General features: G+C 40.7%; 1 protein-coding gene across 1 annotated transcript in view; it reads left to right on the top strand.

Moving 5' to 3' along the window:
* Positions 1-19,200, top strand: part of RRM2B (ribonucleotide reductase regulatory TP53 inducible subunit M2B) — a 127,249-nt gene extending 108,049 nt beyond the window's left edge. The window contains exon 9 of the mRNA XM_027849988.1: positions 18,975-19,200. Coding sequence (XP_027705789.1) covers positions 18,975-19,028 — 54 coding nt within the window. The 3' untranslated portion in view covers positions 19,029-19,200. The remainder of the gene's footprint in view (positions 1-18,974) is intronic.
* The last annotated feature ends 4,732 nt before the right edge of the window (positions 19,201-23,932 follow it).

The raw sequence follows: 23,932 nt of genomic DNA, 5'->3' as shown, positions 1-23,932 counted from the left end.
ATAAGTATAAATATATTTATATGAGTATTTATAAATATATTTATATATCTATAATTATAGATATGTAGATACATGCTTTACAGGATAAATTAGAGATAGTCAAAAGAAGGAAGGCACTAGAAATTAAAAGACTTGGGGTAGGTTTCCTAAAAAAGGTAGAATTTTAGCTGTAACTTGAAGCAAGGGCAGCCAGGAGATCGAGATGAGGAGGAAAAGCCTTCCAGACCTGGAGGACAACCAGTGAATGTCCCTGGAGTTGGCAGTGTCTTATGTGACAAATCCCCAAATCCTCATTTTCTAACATGGCTATGAAATGCTGTAGGGAACAGCTATGTGAGGGGGATATGGGCTGTGTGTGTGTGTGTGTGTGTGTGTGTGTGTATCCATCCCATTGGCAGTTCAAGGACTGAGAATGCTGGGGATTGTTCTGACTGACAATGCTGGCTTTACAATCTTATTTTTATTTTTTTAACTTTTATTTATTCATTCATTCATTCATTTATAGTTTTCAACATTCACTTCCAGAAGATTTTGAGTTCTAATTTTTCTCCTCCTCCCTCCTTTCTCCCCTCCCCTGAATGGCATGCAATCTGATACAGGCTATACATATACATTCATATTAAACATATTTTCTCATTAGTCATGTTGTAAAGAAGAATTAGAGCCAATAGGAGAAACCACGAAAAGAAACAAAAAAAAGGAGAGTAAATAGTATGCTTTGATCTGCATTCAGACTCCATAGTTCTTTTTCTGACTGTGCATAGCATTTTCCATCATGAGTCTTTTGGAGCTGTCTTAGGTCCTTGCATTGCTGAGAGGAGCTAAGTCTATCAAAGTTAGTCATCACACAATGCTGTTGTTACTGTGTACAATGTTTTTCTGGTTCTGCTCATTTCACTCAGCATCAGTTCATGTAAATCTTTTTAGGTTTTTCTGAAGTCTACCTGCTGATCATTTTTTATGGAACAGCAGTATTCCATCACATTCATATACTGAAACTTGTTCAGCCATTCCCCAGTTGATAGGCATCTCCTCAATTTCCAATTCTTTGCCACCACAAAAAGAACTGCTATAAATATTTTTGTACTTGTGGGTCCTTTTCCCATTTTTATAATCTCTTTGGGATACAGTACAGTCTTATTTTTAAAAGACATTATTAGAAATGAGCAGGAAGCGGGAGCCCACAGTTGATAGCAAATGATAGATGCTAATCTCTCCTGGATGGGGAAATGCTAAGCAGGTAAGAACAAATGCAGGAGCTTTTATCAGACTGTGTAAATGGATGAAGGCTCCTGTCATGGTCATAAAATGTTTGGGGGAAAATCCTCACTCTACTTATAGAATGAAGCAAGACTATGGGTTCTGATAGAATTGTGATATTGTTGTCAAGGAGGGTTCAGGATTAGTGATTTGTAATTATAAAGGAAATAACGGTAGTATATTCCCTCTTCACATCTGTCTCTGTGATAGGGCAGCTCTCCTTTAACTCCCAGATCAGGCTAATTCTTTCCCTAAAAGCCAAAAAAATTGTTCCCAAGACTTGATCGTCTCAGGTTACTAAGGCTCAAGTCACTTGTTGACTCAACTTCCTAATAACTCAGGCTATATTGATAGTGGCTTCCTATTCACCTAAGATCCACCCTTTGTTGAGTGTCCTTTCTATGCTTTCTGATTTGGTAATTAATTTATGAAATTATGAAATGGGGCAGGCATGCCTAGTTCTTTGGGTGCTCACAGAAAAGACCACAATGGCAGCAGGAAGTGAGGCTACAATCACACTTTAATAAGGAACAGAGAATGTAGGGATGAACAGGCACAGAAAGTATAGCAACAAGTAGGGAAAAGGGGCTTCGAGGCAGCCAACATGGGGATGGGGCTGCAAAGGAAGACAGGAAGTGGGGAAAGAGGATGAGGAGGGAGAGAGGTGCAGTATCATTCACTTTTATAGATTAGAGTTGGGTATACTGAGCTGCGTGGATGCAATGGAGATGGAAGAGGGCTGGGATAGATTGGGGGTGAGGGCAATGACAGGAATTTGAGGTTTCATTTTTACAGTTTTTGGGGGAACAGACTAACTCTCATCTGTGCCACCTTGGGGTTAGTTTATTAACATATCTACATCATCTCAAAGTTGTTGGTAAAACATTAAAGTTAACATATCCACATCATCTCAATTATCAGCACCACTTGGTATTTTGCTGGTCTTACTGCTGATATCTGGAACTTGTCTGAGATTTACATATCACAGGAACAAAAGGCCTTGCCAGCCAAGTCTAAATGTCTTCTCTTGATTTAGCACATATTACCAGGATGTGATTTTTGGTCAATACTGTGTATGATATCATTTGTAAATGATGTTCCTTTGATCTTTGGGATAGTTTTTATATGACTTCTAGGTTCCCCTTTACAATCTTATTTCCTGCTATTGCTACTTTATACTGTCTACTTATACATTTTTTTATACGAATAGAAAGTGGGATGGCCAGGGAGACCAGAACGAGATACAATTTTAACACACTTGCTAAATAAACCCATTTGTATTAACAATCGAAGGTCTCATTTGGTTCAAAGACTGGATCTAAGTTACTAGGGGACGGCCTGCATCAGGCTGAGCCAAGAATAGACTCTTAGAATCCCTCGCTCTTTTCAAAGTTGAGACCAAAACCAATCTCCTCCATGAGGCTGCTTCTGATCTCTCCAGCTTCTACTGCCACCTTCCCTACCTGAATTAGATTGTTATATATTCCCCCCAATAGAATATCATCTCCTTGAAGGCAGAAACTATTTCATTCTTGTCTTTATACCCCCAGAACCTAGCACAGAGCCTGACGCATAATAGACACTTCGTAAATGTTTATTGATCAGAATAATTGATTGGGGGTAAAACTCCAAATGCATCAAAAACAGAAAAGATGGTGGGCTCTAAGCTGTCAGTTATAATGCAGCATCAATATCTCAGTGGTATTATATCCAAGAAGGCCAATAAAGTATTGGGATACATTGGGAAGGATAAGAGAGTAAGCAACATTTTCAATTTTGCAACTAAGCAACTGAGTGGACTGAATGTTAGGCTTAGTTAGGAGAACCTGAGTTCCAATCTTGTCTTAGATACTAATTGTGTCAATGGATAAGTCATTTAGCTCTCTTAGCTTCAGTTTCCTCATCACGGCATGAAAGCATTGGACTTAATGGTCATTTAGGTCCCCTCCAACTCTAAATCTATAATTCCTCAGTCCATTTTTTCTGCCCAAATAGAAAGTGTTACTCATTCTCATATGAAACTACTCATGGATCATCAGGTATAGTTTTCTTCACTGTACTTTAAAAAAGATAAGCTGGTGGAGAAAACTCCAGAAAAAGTTGACTAAAAAATAAAGACTATAGGAGGAATTCTGCCAAAGGATAGGTGATATAAAAGAGGAGGGTGGTTTTCACATAATCACAAAATCTTAGATTTGGAAGGACCTCAGAAACCCTCTGAACATGCCCATACCTGAACAAAATTCCTCTCTCCAACATATCTGACAGTTGGTAAACCAACATTTACTTGAAGAGTTAGAGTGTTGAGGAAATCATTATCTCCTATGACATTATGTTATACTTTTGGATAACTCTAATTGCTACAAAGTTTTTGTTTGTTTCTTTTGTGCAGTTCAAAGAGTGCTGGATTTGGAAGTCAGTTCTAGGTTCAAATTCTAGCCCTTCCACTTACTAAGTATGTGATCTTGGGCAAGATACTTAACAATCTCTCTGGACCTCAGTTTCCTCATCTATTAAGTGAAAAAATTGATTTAAATGAATTAGATGACCTCTAAAGCACCTTTTAATTCCAGGTCACTGATCCTCTGGCCGTATGTCAAGCCTAAATTTACCTTTTCATAGCTTCCACTCATTGCTACTAGCTCTGCTCTCTGGTGCCAAGAACAAATGAATCTAAACCTTTTTCACTGTGACTACTGTTCAAATACTCAAAGATGGCTGTTATGTCCCTGTGTTCTGTTCTCCAGATAAAATATTCCAGTTGCTCCAACTGATTCTCATATCACATAAACTTGAAGTTCTTCACTATTATAGTCATCCTATTCTAGACAGTCTTCATCAATGTCCTTCCTAAAATGTGATGCCCCAAAGTGAAAACTATACTCCAGACTAGACCAGAATGTAGATGAACACTATCACCTCCATGATGCTTCTGTTGTTCAGTCTAAGATCACATTAACTTTCTCAGATGCCATATTACAATGTCGACTGATGAGGTCACAATCCCCTAAAATCATCAGATCTTTTTTTCCTAGAAAACTGCTGTTCATTCATTCCTCTCATCATCTACTTATGAAGTTGAATTTAATGGAGGAGGTGACTGAACAACAAACTTAAGATGGCCCTACCAAGGCATTGATCTTTGGACCCCAAAAGAGAGTCATAACTAAGGGGAACTTGATGAGCACTTTATAAACAGAAAAAAAGACTTTAAGTAACCAGGTACCTATGAGGTACTCCTTTGCCACATTTGTACCTCACTGCCTTTATACTTTAAGTTTGTGTGTCTTATGGGTCTGTAGTGGTGGGGGAAAATTAGGAGTGTTCCCTCAGTTTGGGGGGAATATTTTGTACCCACTATTCTTAGTATATCATCTTATTAAGTACTTTGTCTAAAAGTTTATTGAGGATAATCAATAAAAGTACAGTGGTGGGGGCTCATAAGCAACATCATTAGAAGCTCTAGCCCCTAAGGGTGACTCCTAGAAATCTTTAGGACATAGTAAATCATCTCTTCTCTGGATACCTGGTCCACCTATGCATGTTAGAGTTGGAGAAGTAGCCTCGAGGGCGTGCTGTACATATCCACACAGTCAGCTGATAGAAGCATTATAGATGAATGAAAGAAACTGTGTAGTCATGAAATATTAGAAGTAGAAGGGACTTTAGAGAAAATAGATTTGAATTATAGGATTTAGGTAGGAAAATGATTTTGTAGATAATTTAATCCAGCTCATTCACTTTACAGATGAAGAAATTGAGACCCCCCAAAAGGTTGCCACAATTTGCAATTTTGCAAAGCTAAAATTTCAATCTAGGTCCTCTGACTCTATATCCACAGCCTTTCCACTGAACCATGATACCTCCCAACTGGTTCAATTCTCTCATTTTATAGACTACACATGAAGAAATTGAGGTCCATAGCTAGTTAATTGCAGAGCCAAGAATCAAACTAAAATCTCCTACTTCCCAGACCAAATCTCTTTCCATTGTACCACTGATATTTGAAAGACAATGACATGATGGAAAACTCTTGTTGTTGTTCAGTCATTTTCAGTTGTCTGATTCTTTGTGACCCCATTTGAGATTCTCTTAGCAAAGATACTGGAATGGTTTTCCATTTCCTTCTCTAGCTCATTTTTACAGATGAAGAAACTGAGGCAAACAGGATTTGATGAATTGTCAAGGGTCACAAGCTATAAGTGTCTGAGGCCCGATTTGAACTCAGGAAAATGAGTCTTCCGGACTCCAGGCCTAGATCTCTATCCATTGTGTGATCTAGCTGCCCCACAAACTCTTCTCTCCCATGAAACATCCTTTTGTGGCCATGATAGACATAGATTTTTTAATTACATGAACCATGGGTGTGACCAATCATGCCTTTTTATGTTCTTAGGATACATGATTGCTTTATGGCACTTGAGAATATTCACAGGTTAATGAAGAGGCAAAGGTTTCTGGAGATAAATCCCAGCGTTGGTATCTGGGTGCCTTAGTATACCGAAGAGCACAGCAACATAAAAAAAGCATGAGCAGAATTATATCCATAAGACTTGTATGGACTGATGCTGAGTGAAGTGAGCAGAACCAGGAGAACGCCATATTGTGCAATGACTAACTCTGATAGACGTAGCTCTTCTTAGCAATGTAAGGATCTAAGACAACGCCAAAAGACTCATGATGGAAAATGCTGTCCACATCCAGAGAAAGAATATGGAGTCTGAATGTAGATCGAAGCATACTATTTACTCTCTTTTTCTTTGTTTTATTTCTCCTTTCTTGTCGTTCCTCCTATTGATTCTAATTCTTCTTTACAACACGACTAATGTGAAAATATGTTCAATAGGAATGTATATGTAGAGTCTATATCAGATTGCACACCGCCTTGGGGAGGGAGGTAGAGAAGGAGGGGGAGAAAATTTAAAACTTCAAAGTTTATGGAAGTGATTGTTGAAAACTAAAAATAAATAAATTAATAATAAAAAAGAATTGTACCCATTATGCATCCCTTCTCCTTCCCATTAATGGTGGGAAAGAAATAGGACAAAGTGCCATGAAGACTAGAGCAATCTCAGAGATAAATGTCCTGAACTATCTGCATTGTTAAGACCAGGCCTTCTTATGTCTCTCAGACTGATAATGCCAGAGTCAGTGGTGGTAGCAAACAGCAGAACCCTGGAAATCCACTCCCAGCATCATTGGTTTTTGTTCTCCAAATGTAGTCCTGTTCATGTGGCAGTGATGGTTAGAAATATTTGTGTGGCTTACTGGGTTTACAACTTTTTAATTCCATTAGGAAAAAGACCAATAGGGTAGATAATGAAAGCCTTGGAGGGCCAGTGAGAGGGTGCATGGCCATGCTCAGACTTCTCATTTTCTTGCTAAGAAGAATAGAGTTTTTCTTAGATAGAGCTACATGTGATGCCTAATCAAAATGCATGAAAATAAATATAACCAACTAAGCTTGCTTATTAACTCTTTACAATTGAATGAATTAATTTCAATGAATGAGATATTGCAACAGTTTTTCATTTTCTCCCTTCAGGTCCCCATCTGGATTCTTTGTCCATTCATTATCCTTCATTTTTCCTCTTATGTGGTTACAGTTAGTATCTACTACATTTTCTATTTCTGTTTTTCTCAGTGGGCAATATTTCATAAGGGGACAGCTAAGTGGCACAGTGGGTAGAGTGCTGGGCCTGGAGTCAGGAAGACTCATCTTTCTGAGTTCAAATCTGGCCAAGACACTAGCTTTGTGACCCTGGGCAAATCCCTTAACCCTGTTTGCCTAAGTTTCCTCATCTATAAAATGAGCTGGAGAAGGACATCGCAAACCACTTGAGTATCTTTGCCAAGGAAACCCCAAATGGGGTTACAAAGAGTCAGATGACTGAAATGACTGAATAACAACAACAAATATTTTATAAAGGTATTTCCATATTTATTTGTATACTTTGTTTGCCAGTCTGCATTGTGACGCAATATGCTATCACATTAATATATCATAATTCATTTAAGCATCCCTTTATGCCTGGACAACCAGGTCTTTTTTAGTTTTTTGTTTTCATAATTACATATAATGCTGTTATATAAATCTTTGAACAGGTAGCCTTGTTTTGGTTTGTTTTCTTTTGGTAGCACTTTCAGGGTATATTCCCAACAATTGGATTATGGGATAGAAGAGTATGATTATTTTTGTTGCTTTTAATATATACTGTCCTATTGCTCACCAGAGAACTTCTCTAAGTTTGCAAATCTACCAACAATGAATTAGTATATCTGTTCTTCCATATCATTTTGTGGAGGGATTGAGTTTCATTGCTTTTAATTATTTTTTGCCAATTGTTTGTATTCTGTGTTTCTTTGATTATTAGTAGTCATCAGGTAGTTTTTTTTTATTAGGTGAGAAAGTCAGATAAATAAAAAGAAAGTAAGAAAACAGCTATGTTTTCAGTGAGTTCAATTGCAACTTGAGTTAGATGATCTCTAGACCATTCTATGTTTTTGAAAGTATGGCTCAGTTAAAGGAAGCAAGTGATAAGTAATGATAGATAAAAATCTACATAGTACTTTACAAGGCACTTTCTCAACAATATCTCTGTGAAATAAAAAGTACAGGGATTTTTATCCCTATTTTACAAATGTGGAAACTGAGGTTTAAAGAGGTTAAGGCACTTAGCCAAGTAAATACAGCTAGTAAGTAAATCCAAGTCCTCTGCACATGAAAATCCTTGCTCATTAAATTAGGGGAGCACGGAATATTTGTCTGTCAGATCTATGGATAAGGGAAGAATTTATGACCAAAGAAGAAATAGAAAGCATTACAGGATGTAAAATGGATAATTTTGATTACATTAAATTAAAAAGTTTTTGTACAAGTAAAACCAATGCAGCTGAGATTACAAGGAAAGCAGAAAACGGAGTTTTTACAGCAAGTTTCTCTGATATAGCCCTAATTTCTCAAATATGTAAAGGACTGCATCAAATTTATAAGACTACAAGCCATTCACCAACAGATAAATGGTCAAAGGATATGAACAGGCAATTTTCAGAGAAAGAAATCAAAGTTATCTATAGTCACAAGAAAAATGCTCTGAATCATTTGATTAGAGAAATGCAAATTAAAATAACTCTGAGGTACCATCTCACACCAATCAGACTGGATAATGACAAGAAAATGGCAAATGTTGGAGGGGATATGGAAAAATCAGGACACTAAATGCACTGTTGGTGGAGTTGTGAACTGATCCAGCCATTCTATAGAGCAATTTGGAACTATGTCCAAAAGGCTATAAAACTGTATATACCCTTTGACACAGCAATACTATTACTAGGTCTGTACCCAAAAAGATTAAAAAAGGAAAAGGACCTATATGTACAACATATTTATTTATTTATTGCCTTTTTTTTTGGTGAGGTAATCAGAGTTAAGTGACTTACCCAGGGTCACACAGCTAGTAAGTGTCAAGTTTCTGAGGATGGATTTGATGTACAACATATTTATAGCAGCTCTTTTTGTGGTGGCAAAGAATTAGAAATTGAGAAGATGCCCATCAGTTGGGGAATGACTGGATAAATTGTGGTATGTGATTATGATGGAATCTTATTGTACTATAAAAATGATGAGCAGGATACTTTCAGAAAAAACCTAGACTTACATGAATTGATGCAAAGTGAAGTGAGTAGAACCAGGAGAACATTGTATACAGTAACAGCAACATTGTATGATGATCAGCTGTGAATGACTTAGCTATTCTCAGCAAGGATCCAAGACAATTCCAAAGGACTCATGACAAAAAATACTATCCACCTCCAGAGAAAGACTGATGGAGTCTGAGTGCAGATAGAAGCATACTGTTTTTCACATTTTTTCTTTTCTTTTTTATTCTGTATTCTCTTTTGCAACATGATGGGTTTGGAAATATGTTTTGCATGTCTGCACATATATAACCTATATTAATTTGTTTGCTGTCTCTGGAAGGGAGGGAGGGAGGGAGAGGAGGAAGGGAGATAATTTGGAATTCAAAAATTTTTTTAAATGTTAAAATGTTTACATGTAATTGAAAACAATAAAATATTGAAAGTGAAAAAAAAATCTGTGCTCATTATGTCATACCAGAAAAGGAAGGGCTATGATTAAGTAGAAGGGTGGCCTGGAAAATTTATAGGAGTAACAACCAAAGAAGAAAGAAATATTTGACTGAATATCATTCCTTTTAAGTTTACTTCATTGGAGTTGATATTGTGTTCTCTGAGAAGAGGACAAGGGATCACTAGTATCCCAGTTCAGTCCACCCCCTGGAATGGACTAAGAGATGGGTGGAGGATCTAGAACCAAATCTGGGTCTGGACAGGAAGTCTCCCAAATTAGTAGTGGGAGCAGGGAAGCTTAAATGAGAGATAACAGGAAGGAAATAGATTTGGGACATTATCAAATTTAGCACAGGTTCCTTTGCCTGCACTCAGTTCTGAGGGAGGAAAGGGGAAATTCATACACATTGCGCCAAGAGGAGTAGGCCTAGAATGTCTCCTGGTTCTCTAGAGACTGGCACTGTAGGGAGACAACTGTCGTAAGGAAGTCCATGGAAGATATTGTTTATCCAAAGATTTCTGGGAACATCTGTTCTTCAAACTTGCCTCACTCAGGCAGAGATAATGGACCTTAGTTGTCACTGACAACAAAAGAGTTTATTTAACTAGAAAAAAATTTCTAAAGTCACTTTCATTATTTTGGTCTTTTTCTGGCTCTGAATTTCATGAATAAATTTTTAGTATCACACGTGAAGTTATTCGGGCAGCTAGATGGCGCAGTGGATAGAGTGCTGGACCTGGAGTCAGGAAGACTCACCCTCTGAGTTCAAATCTGGTCTCAGATACTTACTAGCTGTGTAACCCTCAGCAATTCACCTAACCCTGTTTGCCTCAATTTCCTCATCTGTAAAATGAGCTGAAAGAAATGACAAACCAGTATTTTTGCCAAGAAAACTCCAAATGGGATCATAAAGAATCAGACATGATTGGGCAACAATAGCAACATAAAACTACTCTTATTAAATTTTTTAAAGCTGGCTTTGTTAAGGAAAAAATGGTATATTTGTGAAACTCTCAAACACCATCCACATGAGAAGAAATTGTTACAAACCACCAAAGTCCTCTATCTGGTAGCCATGTGGGATAACTGCTCCTGAACAGAATGGTGAGGCAAGTAAATAACAGAGTTTTGTGATTTCTGGGCCTTTACACTTTTAGAATATAGACCAAAAGAGGAATTCAGCATTTAAAACAACAGTGAGATGTCATAGTTATATTTCCTGGTTTTAATTCCAATCTATACTTAACTATAGATAAAAGTTTTATGTTTCACCTATTTTCTATCAGGCTTTGAGTTTTACCTTTGGCATATGAATAATCAACCAGTTCCACTGAACTAATGAAATTACTTTAGCAAGAGACTCTGTTGCTGGGGGATGGCCAAAAATGTCACTAATGAGATTTGGATAATCTCATGGCTCTCTGACCTGCACACTGTATTTCCAGAGGTGGCCTACCTCAACCAAACATTTCTTCTTCCCACAAAAGTCTCACATGGTTGTTAAGTTGTGAAAGAGGCAAACACACAATTGCTATGATATAAATTTATTCACAGTGTCAGGGATAAAACCAATTAGAACAAAACAGAGAGAATTAATGCTGTTGCCTACACTTCTCTTATGCTGAAGCTTCTGCCTCCATCACTGGGGAAGGGAAGGGAGAAAAGGAAATATGCATTTATACAGTGCCAGGCACTGTGCTGAGTGCTTTTTACAAATATTATTTCATTTGATCCTCACAACTCTGAGAGGTGGTGCTATCATTATTCCCATTTTACAGTTGAGGAAACCAAGGCAGACAGAGGTTAAGTGTCTTGCACAGGGTCACACAACTAGTAAGTGTTGAGGCCAAATTTGAACTCAGGTCCTCCTGACTCCAGACTCAGCATTCTCTACTCTTCGAGCCACCGCCAGCCTTATTGCACTAGTAGCATCTATCTTACACTCAGACTTGCTGAGGATTTCTATCAGGGAGGAAATCTGTCCATGGAGGGTTTGGGTAATTCAGTCCATAGTGACAATTCTAACAATGAATTTATCAGTGTAATGGAGAACACCAGCAGGGAGGTGGATCTTACAGATGGTATTAAGTAACAATAATTCCTCTGTTTGCTATTAGGATTATTTTCTTTTTTTCTCTGGTACATAAATGTTTCTGTTCACTGTAAAATAACCAGTGTTCTGTGTTATTGAACATTTATAAGGAAGCAGTGTGGTGTAGTACAAAGAATTATGGAGTCCAGACCTAAATTCCAATCCTGGCTGTAACATTCACCAGCTTGGTGACTATGGGCAAGTCTTAGAGCTTCAATATCATCATCTGTAAAATAGGGATAATAATATACTACTCACACCTTATAGGGCTATTGTGAATAAAATGTGTTGTAATGCTTAATAAATTATACAAGCATGAGTTGTTATTTAACAAACAATTTTAAACTACTGTGTGCAGAGCAATATTCAAAATCGTAGAGCCTTGATTTACTCATCTGTAAAATGCATTTAATAACACACTACTCATACCTCATGGGGATGTTGTGAGTGGAGTGTTTTGCAAAAGTTAATACATTATATGAGTTATTATTTAACAAACAATTTAAAAATGTCTACTGTGTGCAGAGCGCATCTCCTTTTGGGAAGAGATATAGAGTTTAGATAAGACAGGGTCCCTTTTCTCATGGGACCTGTAGCCTCATGGAAGGGTGAGAGGCAGGAAAAAGACACTGGCATTCACATCCTGCTTTTGTCACTTAATAATTGTATCACCTTGGGCAAATCACTTCACTTCCCTGGGCCTCAGTTTCCCCTAAAGTCTTCTCAGGATTCCTAGAGTCCCATCTAGCTCTGTCTATGAACCCATGCCTTGCAAACAGAGATTATTCTCAGCAATATGGCACCCATGGAATGTTTAGTACCTATGTTGCTTGGATAATATGACAATCATCCAATGTAATTTAATGGACTTTACTACAACATTGAGATTATAAGAAATTGGTAGTCAGAGACAAGACTTTACCTGCGGCAGGAAAATAAAGTGTTTTAGTTCAAAGTAACAGCATCATTCAATAAGAGTTCCAGAGCTGTTCTGGAAAACCTTTAGACCCAGTGGTCTTCCCAAAGGCAACAGATGGATGTCTAGAGTTCACAGAGCAGGCCAGTGGATGGTGAAAAGGATAGGCTCCACCCCATTGTCACTGCGGAGAAACAGTTTTACCCCTTGCCGTGGAGAGCAGTGATCCTGTAGTTTGAATCAATTGCAGACCAAAAAACAGGGACCTGTGAGTGTCCCTGGGGTACAGGTAAGTGTCCCTGGGGTACAAGGGTACCCCATTACAAGGGTAATCCATTGTAGTGAAAAGTCCTCCATAAATCATATGGATTTGGAAGATGTATCTAGGGCAGCTGGAGGTGTTGAAGATGGGGCTGTAATGAAAAACCTCAGTCTAGAATTGTAGACCTGTGAGGGCCTATAAAAATCCATGACTGGTACAGGAGGTGGAGTTGCTTTTTTTTTTTAATAGTACTTTATTTTTGTCCAATTACATGTAAAGACCATTTTTAACATTTATTTACAAAAACTGAATTCCAAATTTTCTTCTTCCTTCCCTCCCCTAACCCCTCCCTAAGACAGTAAGCAATTTGATATAGATTATATATGTATAATCATGTAAAACATATTTCCATATTAGTCATGTTGTGAAAGAAGGAACAGACCAAAAGGAAAAAAAAAAACCAAGAAAAAAAAGTAAAGTGAATTGTATGCTTTGATCTCCATTCAGACACCATCAGTTTTTTCTGTGGAAGCGGATAACATTTTTCATCATGGGTCTTTTGGGACTGACAGATCATTGTACTGTTGAGGAGCTAAGTCAATCATAGCTGATCATTGCACAATGTTGCTATTACTGTGTACAATGTTCTCCTGGTTCTGCTCATTTCACTCAGCATGAGTCCATACAAGTCTTTCCAGGTTTTTCTGAAATCCACCTGCTTATCATTTCTTATAGCACAATAGTATTCCATTACATTCATATAACACAACTTGTTCAGCCATTCCCCAATTGATGGGCATCCCCTCCATTTCCAATTCTTGGCCACTGCAAAGAAGAGCTGCTATAAATGTATTTGTACATGTGAGTCTTTTTCCCATTTTTCTGATCTCTTTAGGATACAGACCTAGTAGTGGTATTGCTGAATCAAAGGGTGTGCACAGTTTGATTGCCCTTTGAGCATATTTAGAAGGTGGGATTGTGAAGGAACTTGTGGCCTTTAGAGATCCTGTGGTAGGAGAGAAAAGAGAGAAAGGGGAAGGACAAGAGGGGAAGGAGAGGAGAGAAAGAAGCAAGAAAGATGAAGAAGAAGACAAAGGGAGAGTAGAAGAGAAGGAGAAAGAAGGAAGAAAGAGGGAGAAGGAAAAGGAGGAAAGAAAGGTGGGAAGGGAGAAGTAAGGGAAGAGGAGGTAAGAAGGGGGAGAGGAAAGGGAGAGAGAGAATAAAAGAGCAGAAAGGGAAAAGGAAAAAAGAAAGGGAGGAGGGCATAGAGGGAAGGGAGAAGGAGAGATAGATTGTAGGTGAGAGAAAAACCTAGGAGATGCTGATTAAGATTAGAGTATCGACTCCTCAAGGGAACACAATAATTTGCTGAGTTCCCAGAACCACAGAAAAATCACAGCAGGAAATGTCTGGGCAGAATCTAGGAATAACTATGAAGAGTGTACTTTCAATTTAAGGTCCAGAAGATGGAACTAGGTCCCAGAGGAAAAAGGATCCAGTTTCTCCAGGGACCTCAGAAGCCAAAAAGAGAGAGCTCAGTCTAGGGTAGATCTTTCATGGGACAAGAAGGACTGCTTTAGAGATATTCTAATCAAATTGAGAAAGGCAAGCTTGTGTCAATTGAACAGTCAACTAATATTTATTAAGCACTTGCTATGTGCCAGGCACTGTGTTAAGTGCTGGAGATACAAAGAAAGGCAAAAGACAGTCCTTCTTCTCCAGGAATTCATAGTCTAAAAGGGAGGCAACATACAAAGAGCTATGTAGTAAAAGGATATGTACAGGATAAATTGGGGATAATCTTGGAGGGAAGGCATTTAAGATTATGGAAGACTACAATAAATTTCTTGTAGAAGCTAGGATGTTAGCCAAGATTTAAAGGAAGCCAGGAGAGCCAGGAGGTTGAGACAGTAAAGGAAAGAGTTCCAAGCAAGGGGGACAGCCAGTGAAAATGATCAGAGTCAGGAGATGGAAAGTCTTGTTCAAGGAACAGCAATAAGACCAGTATAACTGGATCACAGAGTGTGGGGGGTGAGTACTGTATAAGAAAACTGGAAAGTTAGGAAGAGGCCACTGTTACTGGGGGCTTTAAAAGCCAAAGATAGGATTTTATCTTTGATCCTGGAGGCTATAGGGAGCCACTGGAGTTGATTGAATAGGACAGGTGATATGGTCAGACTTTAATTTTGACAGCTAAGTAGAGGATGGACCAGAGTGCGGAGAGACCTGAGGCAGGGGGACCAAGCAGAAGGTCATTGCAATAGTTTAGGCATGAGGTGAAGAAGGCCTGAACCATGGTGGTGGCAGTGTCAGAGAAGAGGACAAGGTCCATATCAGAGATACTATGAAGGTAGAAACAATAACACTTGACAACTGATTGGATATGGGGGTTGACAGAGAATGATGGATCAAAGACAAAAGTAAGGTTTTGAGCCTATGTGACTAGGAGGATGGTGGTTCCTCCCACAGTAACAGGGAAATTAGGAAGAGGGAAGGATTTTGGGGAAATACAACAAGTTCACTTTTTGACATGTGTGTTTGTGGCTAACATTTACTTCATATGGGATCAATCAATAAGCATTTATATTATCTATCAGATACTGTGCTATGTATGAGTGATACAAAGATTAAAAAAAATTGGTCTCTGGCCTCAAGGAGCTTACATGGGGTGTATGTGTGGGGAAGGGGAAGATAAGAATATACATATACAGATATATCCAAAATATATTCATGTTAGTTTTGAAGGCAAGGGCAGTAACATCTGGGCTGGGGGTGGGGATCAGAAAAGGTTTCATACTGAATTGTACTTGAGCTGAGTCATGAAAAAAAACAACTCAGGACCTTGAGTGGTAAAGGTGAAAAGGAATGAATTTCTGATGTGGGGAAGAGCTGCAAAGAGGGGAGAAAGAGTGTCCTGTGTGAAGATCAGTGAAAAGGCCAGTGTGGTTAGACCATAGAGAAATGAAATGGATTAATGTATAATAATATTGAAAAGGTAGGTTGAGGTCAGGTTGTAAAGAGTTTTGAATGTCAAACAGTGAAAATGATAAGGAAGCACTGGAGGTTATTGAGGAGGAAAGTGACTTGATCTGACCTTACTTAAGAAGATCACTTTCACAGCTATGTGGAGAATAGGGTGGAGAAAGGAAAGAGGAGGCAAGGAAGCCGATTAAGAAGCTGTTGTAATAGTCTAGTCAAGAAGTAATGGCGGTTTGATAGAATGATGATTGTGTGAGTGGAGAAGATACCCATGTGAAAGAAGTGAAGGTAGAAATGACAAGTTTTGGCACCTAAGTGGATATGTGGTGGGAAAAAGTGAAGACTCTATGATAATACCATGTGTATGATGCTGGGGGACTGAAAGCATGGTGGTACCTGAGAGAAGTAGGGAAGTGTAGAAGAGAGTGGTTTGGGGCTGAAGTGGATGGATGAGTTCTCTGCTGTGCATATTGATTTTAAGATCAAAGGATAATAGAAAGGATCCTGAAGGCTATAGAGTCCAACTTCCTCATTTTACAAATGAAAAAATCCTCAGAGGTTAAGTGATTTGCCCAAAGTCAAAAAACTAGTGTCTGAGGTTGAACTCAAACTTAGGTCTTCTTGACTCCATTGTACCTAAATGCCTAAAGGAAGCATTTTCCCTTCTGCAAGATGCCTAGTTGAGGGGCAGCTAGGAGGAGCAGTGGATAGAGCACTGGCCCTGAAGTCAGGAGGACCTGAGTTCAAATCCAGCCTCAGACCAAACACTTGACACTTACTAGCTGTGTGACCCTGGGCAAGTCACTTAACCCCAATTGCCTAAAAAATTTTTTTAAAAAAGAGGCCTAGTTGACAGGACATCAGTTCAAAATACCCAAGAGGTAGTTGGTGATATAGGACTGGAGGCCAGGAGAGAGAGTCTAGTTGCTTCACACTGTAGGAAAAATGCATTTGAATACACCTGGAATATGTTTTTTTGTGGACAGAAAAAAGAAGTGGTACTCACTAGAAAAGAGAAAAAAATGGGAGAAAGCAAGAACACTTTTTTTTTCTCCTTCTTTACTCTTTTCATTGCCTCAGTAGCTATAGCCCAGTTAGCAGAGATATGTTGTCCTGGGAGGCCCATTGGGGGAATATTCTATTTGGTCCTCCCTGGGGACAACGAGCTTTGCACACCCCATCAACCGGTAGCCAACTCATCAGGAAGCATCATAGATACCTGGTTCATGAGAAGTTTACAAAGGGAGAAACTTCCTCCTTTGAGGATAAATAACTTCAGTCTCTTTGACTTCTTTTTGTGGAGACTGAATTTTTCCTGAATTTGGAGAAAGCTTCTGGGTGGCTGTTGTTGTCAGAAACACTTCAAGTGGCGGAATGTAAAAGGCAAATGCCAAATGGCAGGCATTTCCACTTAAATCACCTTCACACTGTTTTCTGAAAAACTTCAAGTGCACTTTTAATGACTGCCTTGTTCTTTGAATGTGTCAGAAAACCAGCTAACCTTAGAGAGAGTTAATCAGGCAAGGGAAAAGCCATATGTTCATGGGGACTATTTGCCCCCAAATAGCAATTAAGAAATTGGTATCTGTAGTTTAGATCATTACAGGGGTGAGACTCAGAAGAGGCAATGAGGCCAGCCTTGCTGTTGTGCATAGTCCCAAATATTTTAGTCAGTCAGCAAGCATTTATTAAGTACTCATTTATGTGCTAAGTGCTAGGAATTGTTGTTGTTGTTTGTCCTTCATTCTAGAAGAGGATCAAAGACATCAGGAAGGTGATGTCTTGACTCAAAAGTGAATTGGATTTAAATGAGGCAGGGCTGTACAAAGTCATCATTCTTACTCTTTCCTCCAGAGTTATCTGAGTCCAGTGGCAAGATACAGGTCAGGACAACTGGAGATGGCCCTAGATGCAGTAGGAGACCAGTAGATGCCACTGCTGTGCCTGAGACTTGTGGGTGACTATGCCACAGATCTTTTGCTCACCCCCACTCCCATCAAAACTTTCCTGAGCAGTCTAACTTGAGCATTCCCACCAGGCCTCAATGATCTGATAAGACTATTTTAGCAGGGGTGTTAATGGGTGATAATGTATTATGGCTCCTCAGTTTTGCACTTAAAGTAATATGTTCAAGGCCACCACCCAAAGGACCAGAGTGTGGAAATTTCAGCACTTGGCAATTCAGTTAAATTCAACGAACACCTAGTAAGAGCAAAGTACTGCAAAGATACTGTAAGTAAGGTGGATTTGTTATTCTTTTTTAGAAAAAAGTTCCCAGGATCAAAATACTAGTTCCCAGGATCCATGGCCATAACAATTTACTAGTTCCCAGGATTTCACATTGTAAACAAATTCTACTGCAACTGCAAAGTGAGATATAACAATGAGATAATGTAAACATTTGAGTTTAGTTGTAAATAACCTATTTCTCCTGCGCAGTGCGAAGTCATCAGGATATTGCTAAAGTTAATGTAAACTTGTGAGGCTATTGCTCGCAAATTGTCTTCTTTGTGTGCTCCTCCATAAATCAAGTGATAACTGGTCAGTGAGTGGGGATTTGGGGAATATGCCAATTGAATGCTGTGTGTGCCTTGACCTGCCCCCATCAAGGCTTGTGGGGACTGTGACAGTGTAATGCTTGCCTCAGCCAGCCCCCATTGAGGCTTAGGGGGAATGCACAAACTGGAATGCTATGCTGCCTCGACTGGCCCCCATCTAGGGGGAATAAGACAGGAATTGTGCTTCTACGTAGGGGTTGTTGCCCCATTCTCGCTGGCCCCTGCCAGAAGAGTAATTAGAGGAAGCTGTAGAAGTTGGTGCTCCCATTATCAGCACCCCACTTGAGAATAGAATAAAACTTATTATTTAATCCCTCATTGTCTCCATTCCTGTCCATCTGGCTGCTCAGATCAAGAGTGAACCTGCTTTTGGAACCCAAAAGCTCCAGTGGAGCCTACCGCCTTACAAACTGACATAGTCAGTATCTCCTATGTTACAGATATAAAGATAGAAAATGAAAAACAGCTTGTCCTCAAGAAGCTTATATTCTGCTGGGGACAAGGGGGAATTAAGCACTTAAACAGATAAACGAATACAATATAATGTGAGGAAGAAGGAAGAACTAAGGACTTGGGGGATCAGGAAAGGCTTCTCTGAGGAGATGACACAATCCAGGCCTTGTAGTAAGCCAAGAGCCCAGGCTAAAGAGGGAGTCTGTTCCAGGGACAGACACTGGTGTGGAATGCAGTTTGGGGAACAGTAAGGTGGTAGATTCTTGTACCCAGAGCAATACATTGTGGGGATGGGGGTGACGGTGGGAGAGTGTGATTGAGGATTTACCAATCAAACCTCATTAGTGTCCATTCTCCAGCAGAGGGTGTCACAGGATATGAATCCTACGAGCATGCTGTTGAATTCTCCCAACTGAACAATGGAAAGGACCATTGGTACCAACAGGATTACATTGAAAACCTCCAGATCCTAGGGGCTTCATGCGCCAACCTCTCAAACATTCAAACATGTAAGACATATACTCATCCCATGAGATTGTAAGCTCCTTGAGGGCAAGGAATGTCTTTTGCTTCTTTTTGTATCCCCAACACTTTGCACAATGCCTAGTACATAGTAGGCATTTAATAAATGTTTATTGGATGAATGAATGAGTGAAAATGGGTCATCCTTTGTGCCTTCCAAAACCCTAGCCCCACCTTCAACTGAATTTGCTCTGGGCACAAAAATGGGAAACTCATTTGTGGGGAAAGACAGGCCCTGGGACAGAGGTAGCACCCTGGAATAGGAAAGGGAATGGTGGAGTCACAGTGCATTTCAGAGAAGGACCACAAGACTCCAGGATTGTCCAGGGGACTGCTATGGGGAAGAAGAAGGGGAAGGCAATGTCAGCACCTTAGGTCATTGCCCCAGTTGTCCCACCATAATTACAGCGCTGAGAAACCAGTGCAGAGAAACAGTAAGTAGGACAGTTTGCCTGGAACATGAAGCATGGTAGAGTGCACAAAAGGAGTAACATGTATTAAGGATCAAGAGATACCATATGGAAAATGCTTTGCCAACCTTGAAGCACTATATTAAGCCTGGAAAGGCAGGGTGTAGCTAGATTTTGACCAGCTTTAAATGTCAAAGAGCAACTTGTATCATAGGTAGAGGGAGCTGAGTGACATGGTCAAGACTGTTTTTGGATGATAACTTTGGCAGTTGTGTGGAAGAATTGGAAAGGGAAAAGACTGAAAAGAGGATTAGAAGTCAATTACAATTGTCTAAGTGAGTGGTCAGCATGTAAGTGGAAGGCAGGGGCACATGGTGAAGATATTGTGGAGGAAGAATTGAAGAAACTTGGTGACTTGGAGGTAGTCAAAAAGAGGGAGAAATCCAGGATGACTCTCAGGAAGGATGGGAGTGTCTTCAATAGAAATAGGGAAGTTTGGAGGAGAGGCAGGCTAATGAATTCTATTTCCAGCATGTGGGGTTTGAGATGCTTACCAGATGTCTAGTTGGAGAGGTCCAATAAGGCAACTGGGGATGTGAGACCAGAGCTCAGGAAGGAGATTAAGACTGGGTATACAGATTTGAAAGTCACCTGCATGGAAATAATATTGATCTCATGGGAGAGGAGGAGACCAGGAAAAGTGAGAAAGTCTAGGTAAGGAGTTCATAGCAGGGTCTGTGAACTTAAAAAAAATTGATAATTGTATTTTAATGTAATTTATTTCCTTTGTAATCTTATATATTTTACTTTATGCCTTTAACACTATTATTCTGAGAAACATTCCATAGGATTCCCCAGACTATCAAAGTAATCCATGACACCCCCCCCCCAAAAAAAACCAAACCAAACAAACCCAAAGTTAAGGGTCTCTGGTTTACAGAGAGAAGGGGCGGTATCTTTTACTAATCAGAGTATATAGAGCTCGAAGAGATCTTAGAGCTCCTCACTTTACAGATTTGGAAAACTGAGACCCAGAGAGAGGAAATAATTTGCTCAACGTCACACAAGCATTTAGTAGCACCTGCCATTGCAATAACTACATAGCATTAGCAAGGGTAGTAAACTTTCCTTTACTATGAGGATAAGAATTTGGGATGGTGTTGTTCAGTATGCCGGGGGTACCCCTGAATTTCAGATAGTGCTAACTACACGGGACTTGCAAGGCAATCCCAGGGGAAACTTGTTACACTCCCCGTTGAGGGGAAGGTGACCGAAGGAGAATTTACTTCCCTGCTCTCTGTTCCCCGTCCAGCCCCAGCTCCACGTGTGGCTCTCGGCTCGCCGCTCTCCCGCCACTTCTCACCCCTGAGCCCTCGAACACTTAGCGCATATCGATACCCGTGCACCCCTCTAATCCGGCCCCAGCTGTCCCTCCAGACCCTCCGGCCATGGCCATGCCATTCCCAGGCTGGGGCCGGAGATGTGGACCCGTCTCGGCCACCTGAGAGCCAGGGGAAGGGAGAAGTCTGCTGGGTGAGGGTCTGGCTGGCTGCAGGGAGGGGGCCCCTGGCGCGCCTGCAGCGGCCATCTGGGGGAGGCGGGCGGGGGTAAGGCGCTGCCGCTGCCACCACGCCACCGCCGCTGCCTCTCTCCTGGTGACACAGGCAGACGCCAGAAGCAACCGTGGCGGTGAGTCGCAGCGTTTCTCTCTCCGTGTCTCATTCTCCTTGGTTCGAGCGCCTAGGCAGAGTTGCGGCTGGGGCGGGTCTGGAGCCTTTGGGGGTGGTGGGGGGAAGGAGCGGCGGCAGCTGCCCCTGCTGTCCGGGGGTGTGCGAGTAGGGGAGAAGTGCAGCACTTTAGAGGGGACTCTGGTCCCCAGACCTACTCAGTCCGCAGCCACAATTGTGCACTCACTCTTTCCCCATATTTGGGGGTGGGGGGAGCAGAAGGAAAAGAAGAGGAATGGGTGTTGGCTAAGAGGGAGGAACCTAGGGGCGAGACGTGCAAAAGCGGAGGTAGGAGGGGGACCTAGTGCTCAGGGTCAGCTCTTGGGACGTAGCAGAGAGATCTCAAAGCCACTGAAAGTATCTCTGTGGGGGCCAGGGCTCGGGTGCACAGCTGGTTTCCTCATCAATGGAAAGGGAAGGGCCCTTTCCTTCGCCCGGCCGTGTCTCAACACACACCACACTGCCCCCAGTTGCCTTTCCCCTGGGGGCCCTTGTCAGGGGTCTGGCAGTGGGGTGGGTGGCGCAGGAGAAATGTCAGGGGTGGGGTGGGGTGGGGGATGCTTTGGGTGGGGATGGAAAGGAGCTGGTAGAGAGAAGCGGAGGAGGAAGTGTGCATTCTAGGCTTCTGATGCAGGACTTGGAACATTGGTTAGTTGTGCTGTCAGGGACCCAAGGGAAGGGGCGTGTTGGGGAGTTGTGTGTTTCATTGCATGCCGGTTTATTTTTAGGTGCCGGAGAAGCAGGATGTGTAAAGCGGGTTGTAGCAGCCTAGAGGGTCAAGAGGTCTGTGTGTCCGCAGGAAATGGATTAGTTTCTTGCAGCAAATGAGAAAAATTAAGAGGCAAAAAGAAGCCCATTTGCAGTCAGAAGTTCCTTCTGTCTCCATCGTTTACCTCAAACGTGTTTGTGGCTGCTGCTTCTAGGGCTAAAAACTGGCTCCAGAGATATGTTGAAGTGTCTTTCTTCTCAGCAGTAATGTATGTGTAATTGAGAAGCGGGTCCTCCATGGTTTCAGGCACTCTGAAGTGACTCACATCAGCTTGCTCAAAGTTTTCCCAGTTCAAGTTTAAAAAATAATGAAGTCAAGCTGCGTAGCTACGGTCATTTCTTAGCCCTCATAAGTGTTTTTACAAATGAGATGATCCAGGATCTTAACAGGAACCCTGGCTTTTTAGGATGTTTCTTCATTTAGAGAGGTGGCTAGGGAAGGGATGAAGTGGTGAAAAGACTGCCTAGTTCAGAATCAGGAAAGGAGAAGGGATGGATCAGAGCTATGATAACTTCCAATCATCTGTAAGAAATCCCCTCCCCCTCCCGGGGTCTACACCTGGGTTTTCGTAGAGTGTTGGGCAGTCTTGGTGCAGAAGCTCCATTAAAATGAGTATCTCATCTATAACTTAAAATCTTTCAGAGTGGTCTGGGGGCATAAATTGTTCAAGATTACTCAGCTAGTTACCATAGCATTATCAGGATGTAGGTATGTGCTCCTGAATCCCAGGCTAATCCTCTAGCAGTTTAGCTATTACTTCAGGAAGCTAGGTAGCACAGTGCAGAGAGTGCCAGGCCTGGAGTTAGGCAGATCCGAGTTCAAATTCAGCCTCAGATACTAATGAGCTGTGTGTCCCTAAGCAAGTCTTTTAACCCATTTCCTCATCTGGAAAATGAAGGTGGAAGTAGCACCTACCTCCCAAGGTTATTGTAGGGATCAAATGAGATAATATTTGTAAAAAGCACTTAGCATAGTACCTGGCACATAGCACTATGTAAATGTTAGTTATTATTATTATTCCTGAAAAATAATGTGTAAGAAGAGTATGTTTGGCTGATTAGTTGTAACCCTGCCAAGAGTAGGGAAGGCAGACCTGGTGGGCTCTCCAAGCCTGTAATAGTGAGATTTTGTGGTTCTTGCACAGCAACTTTATTTGAAGGATTGTATGAGATGAAGAGATCTGAACTTGAGTTCCGGAAGACATGGATTCAGATTGTGCCTTTGATGCTATCTGTGTGACCGTGAGTTAGCTTTTCTTTTCTTTTCTTTTTTCTTTTTTTTGGAGGGGAGGCAAGTCTATTATTTATTAGCACTTACATAGTTCTAGATACAGGACTAAGCTCAGGAGTTACAAACAAAAACAAGGAAAGTTCCTGCCCTCAAGCAGCTCACCTTCCAATGGGGGAAAATAACTGAAAAGCAATGGGGGTGTGGGAAGTAACCATGAGCCTGGTTAGTATAGTGTCAGATTCTAGGATAGGGTCCCAAAGTGAGAATACTGCCCCCTGGCCTGGTGCTGGATAGATGGGGGGGAGGCATAGCAGCCTTGGTGCAATTGAGGGGCATTGAATAAAAACAAGGAGGCAGTGGAAGCATAAGGAAAGAAGAGAAGATAAGAACATTTTGAAAAAAAATGTTCATACATGTTTCATCTATCGTGTAACAGTTAAAGTCATAGTGATTACATTATTTTCCAAATAAAAACACAAAATACAAGTTTTAACAGATCAATGGTGAAGTTTGCTGACAGGTCTTAACAAGCAAGTGTTGGCAGGTGAGTGTGTTGCGAATTGTGAAGAAGTCCAGCATGCATTGGCAGGAATATGTGTGCATAGTGACTTGTTTATGATAGATATTATACAGTTACATGATACAATATTGCATCATCAAAA

Source organism: Vombatus ursinus, unplaced genomic scaffold, assembly GCF_900497805.2.
Source record: "Vombatus ursinus unplaced genomic scaffold, bare-nosed wombat genome assembly UNPS02008961.1, whole genome shotgun sequence".
In the NCBI taxonomy this organism is placed as follows: domain Eukaryota; kingdom Metazoa; phylum Chordata; class Mammalia; order Diprotodontia; family Vombatidae; genus Vombatus; species Vombatus ursinus.
The sequence above is the reverse complement of the archived record's forward strand: the minus strand, read 5'-3'. Positions and strand labels throughout refer to the sequence as shown.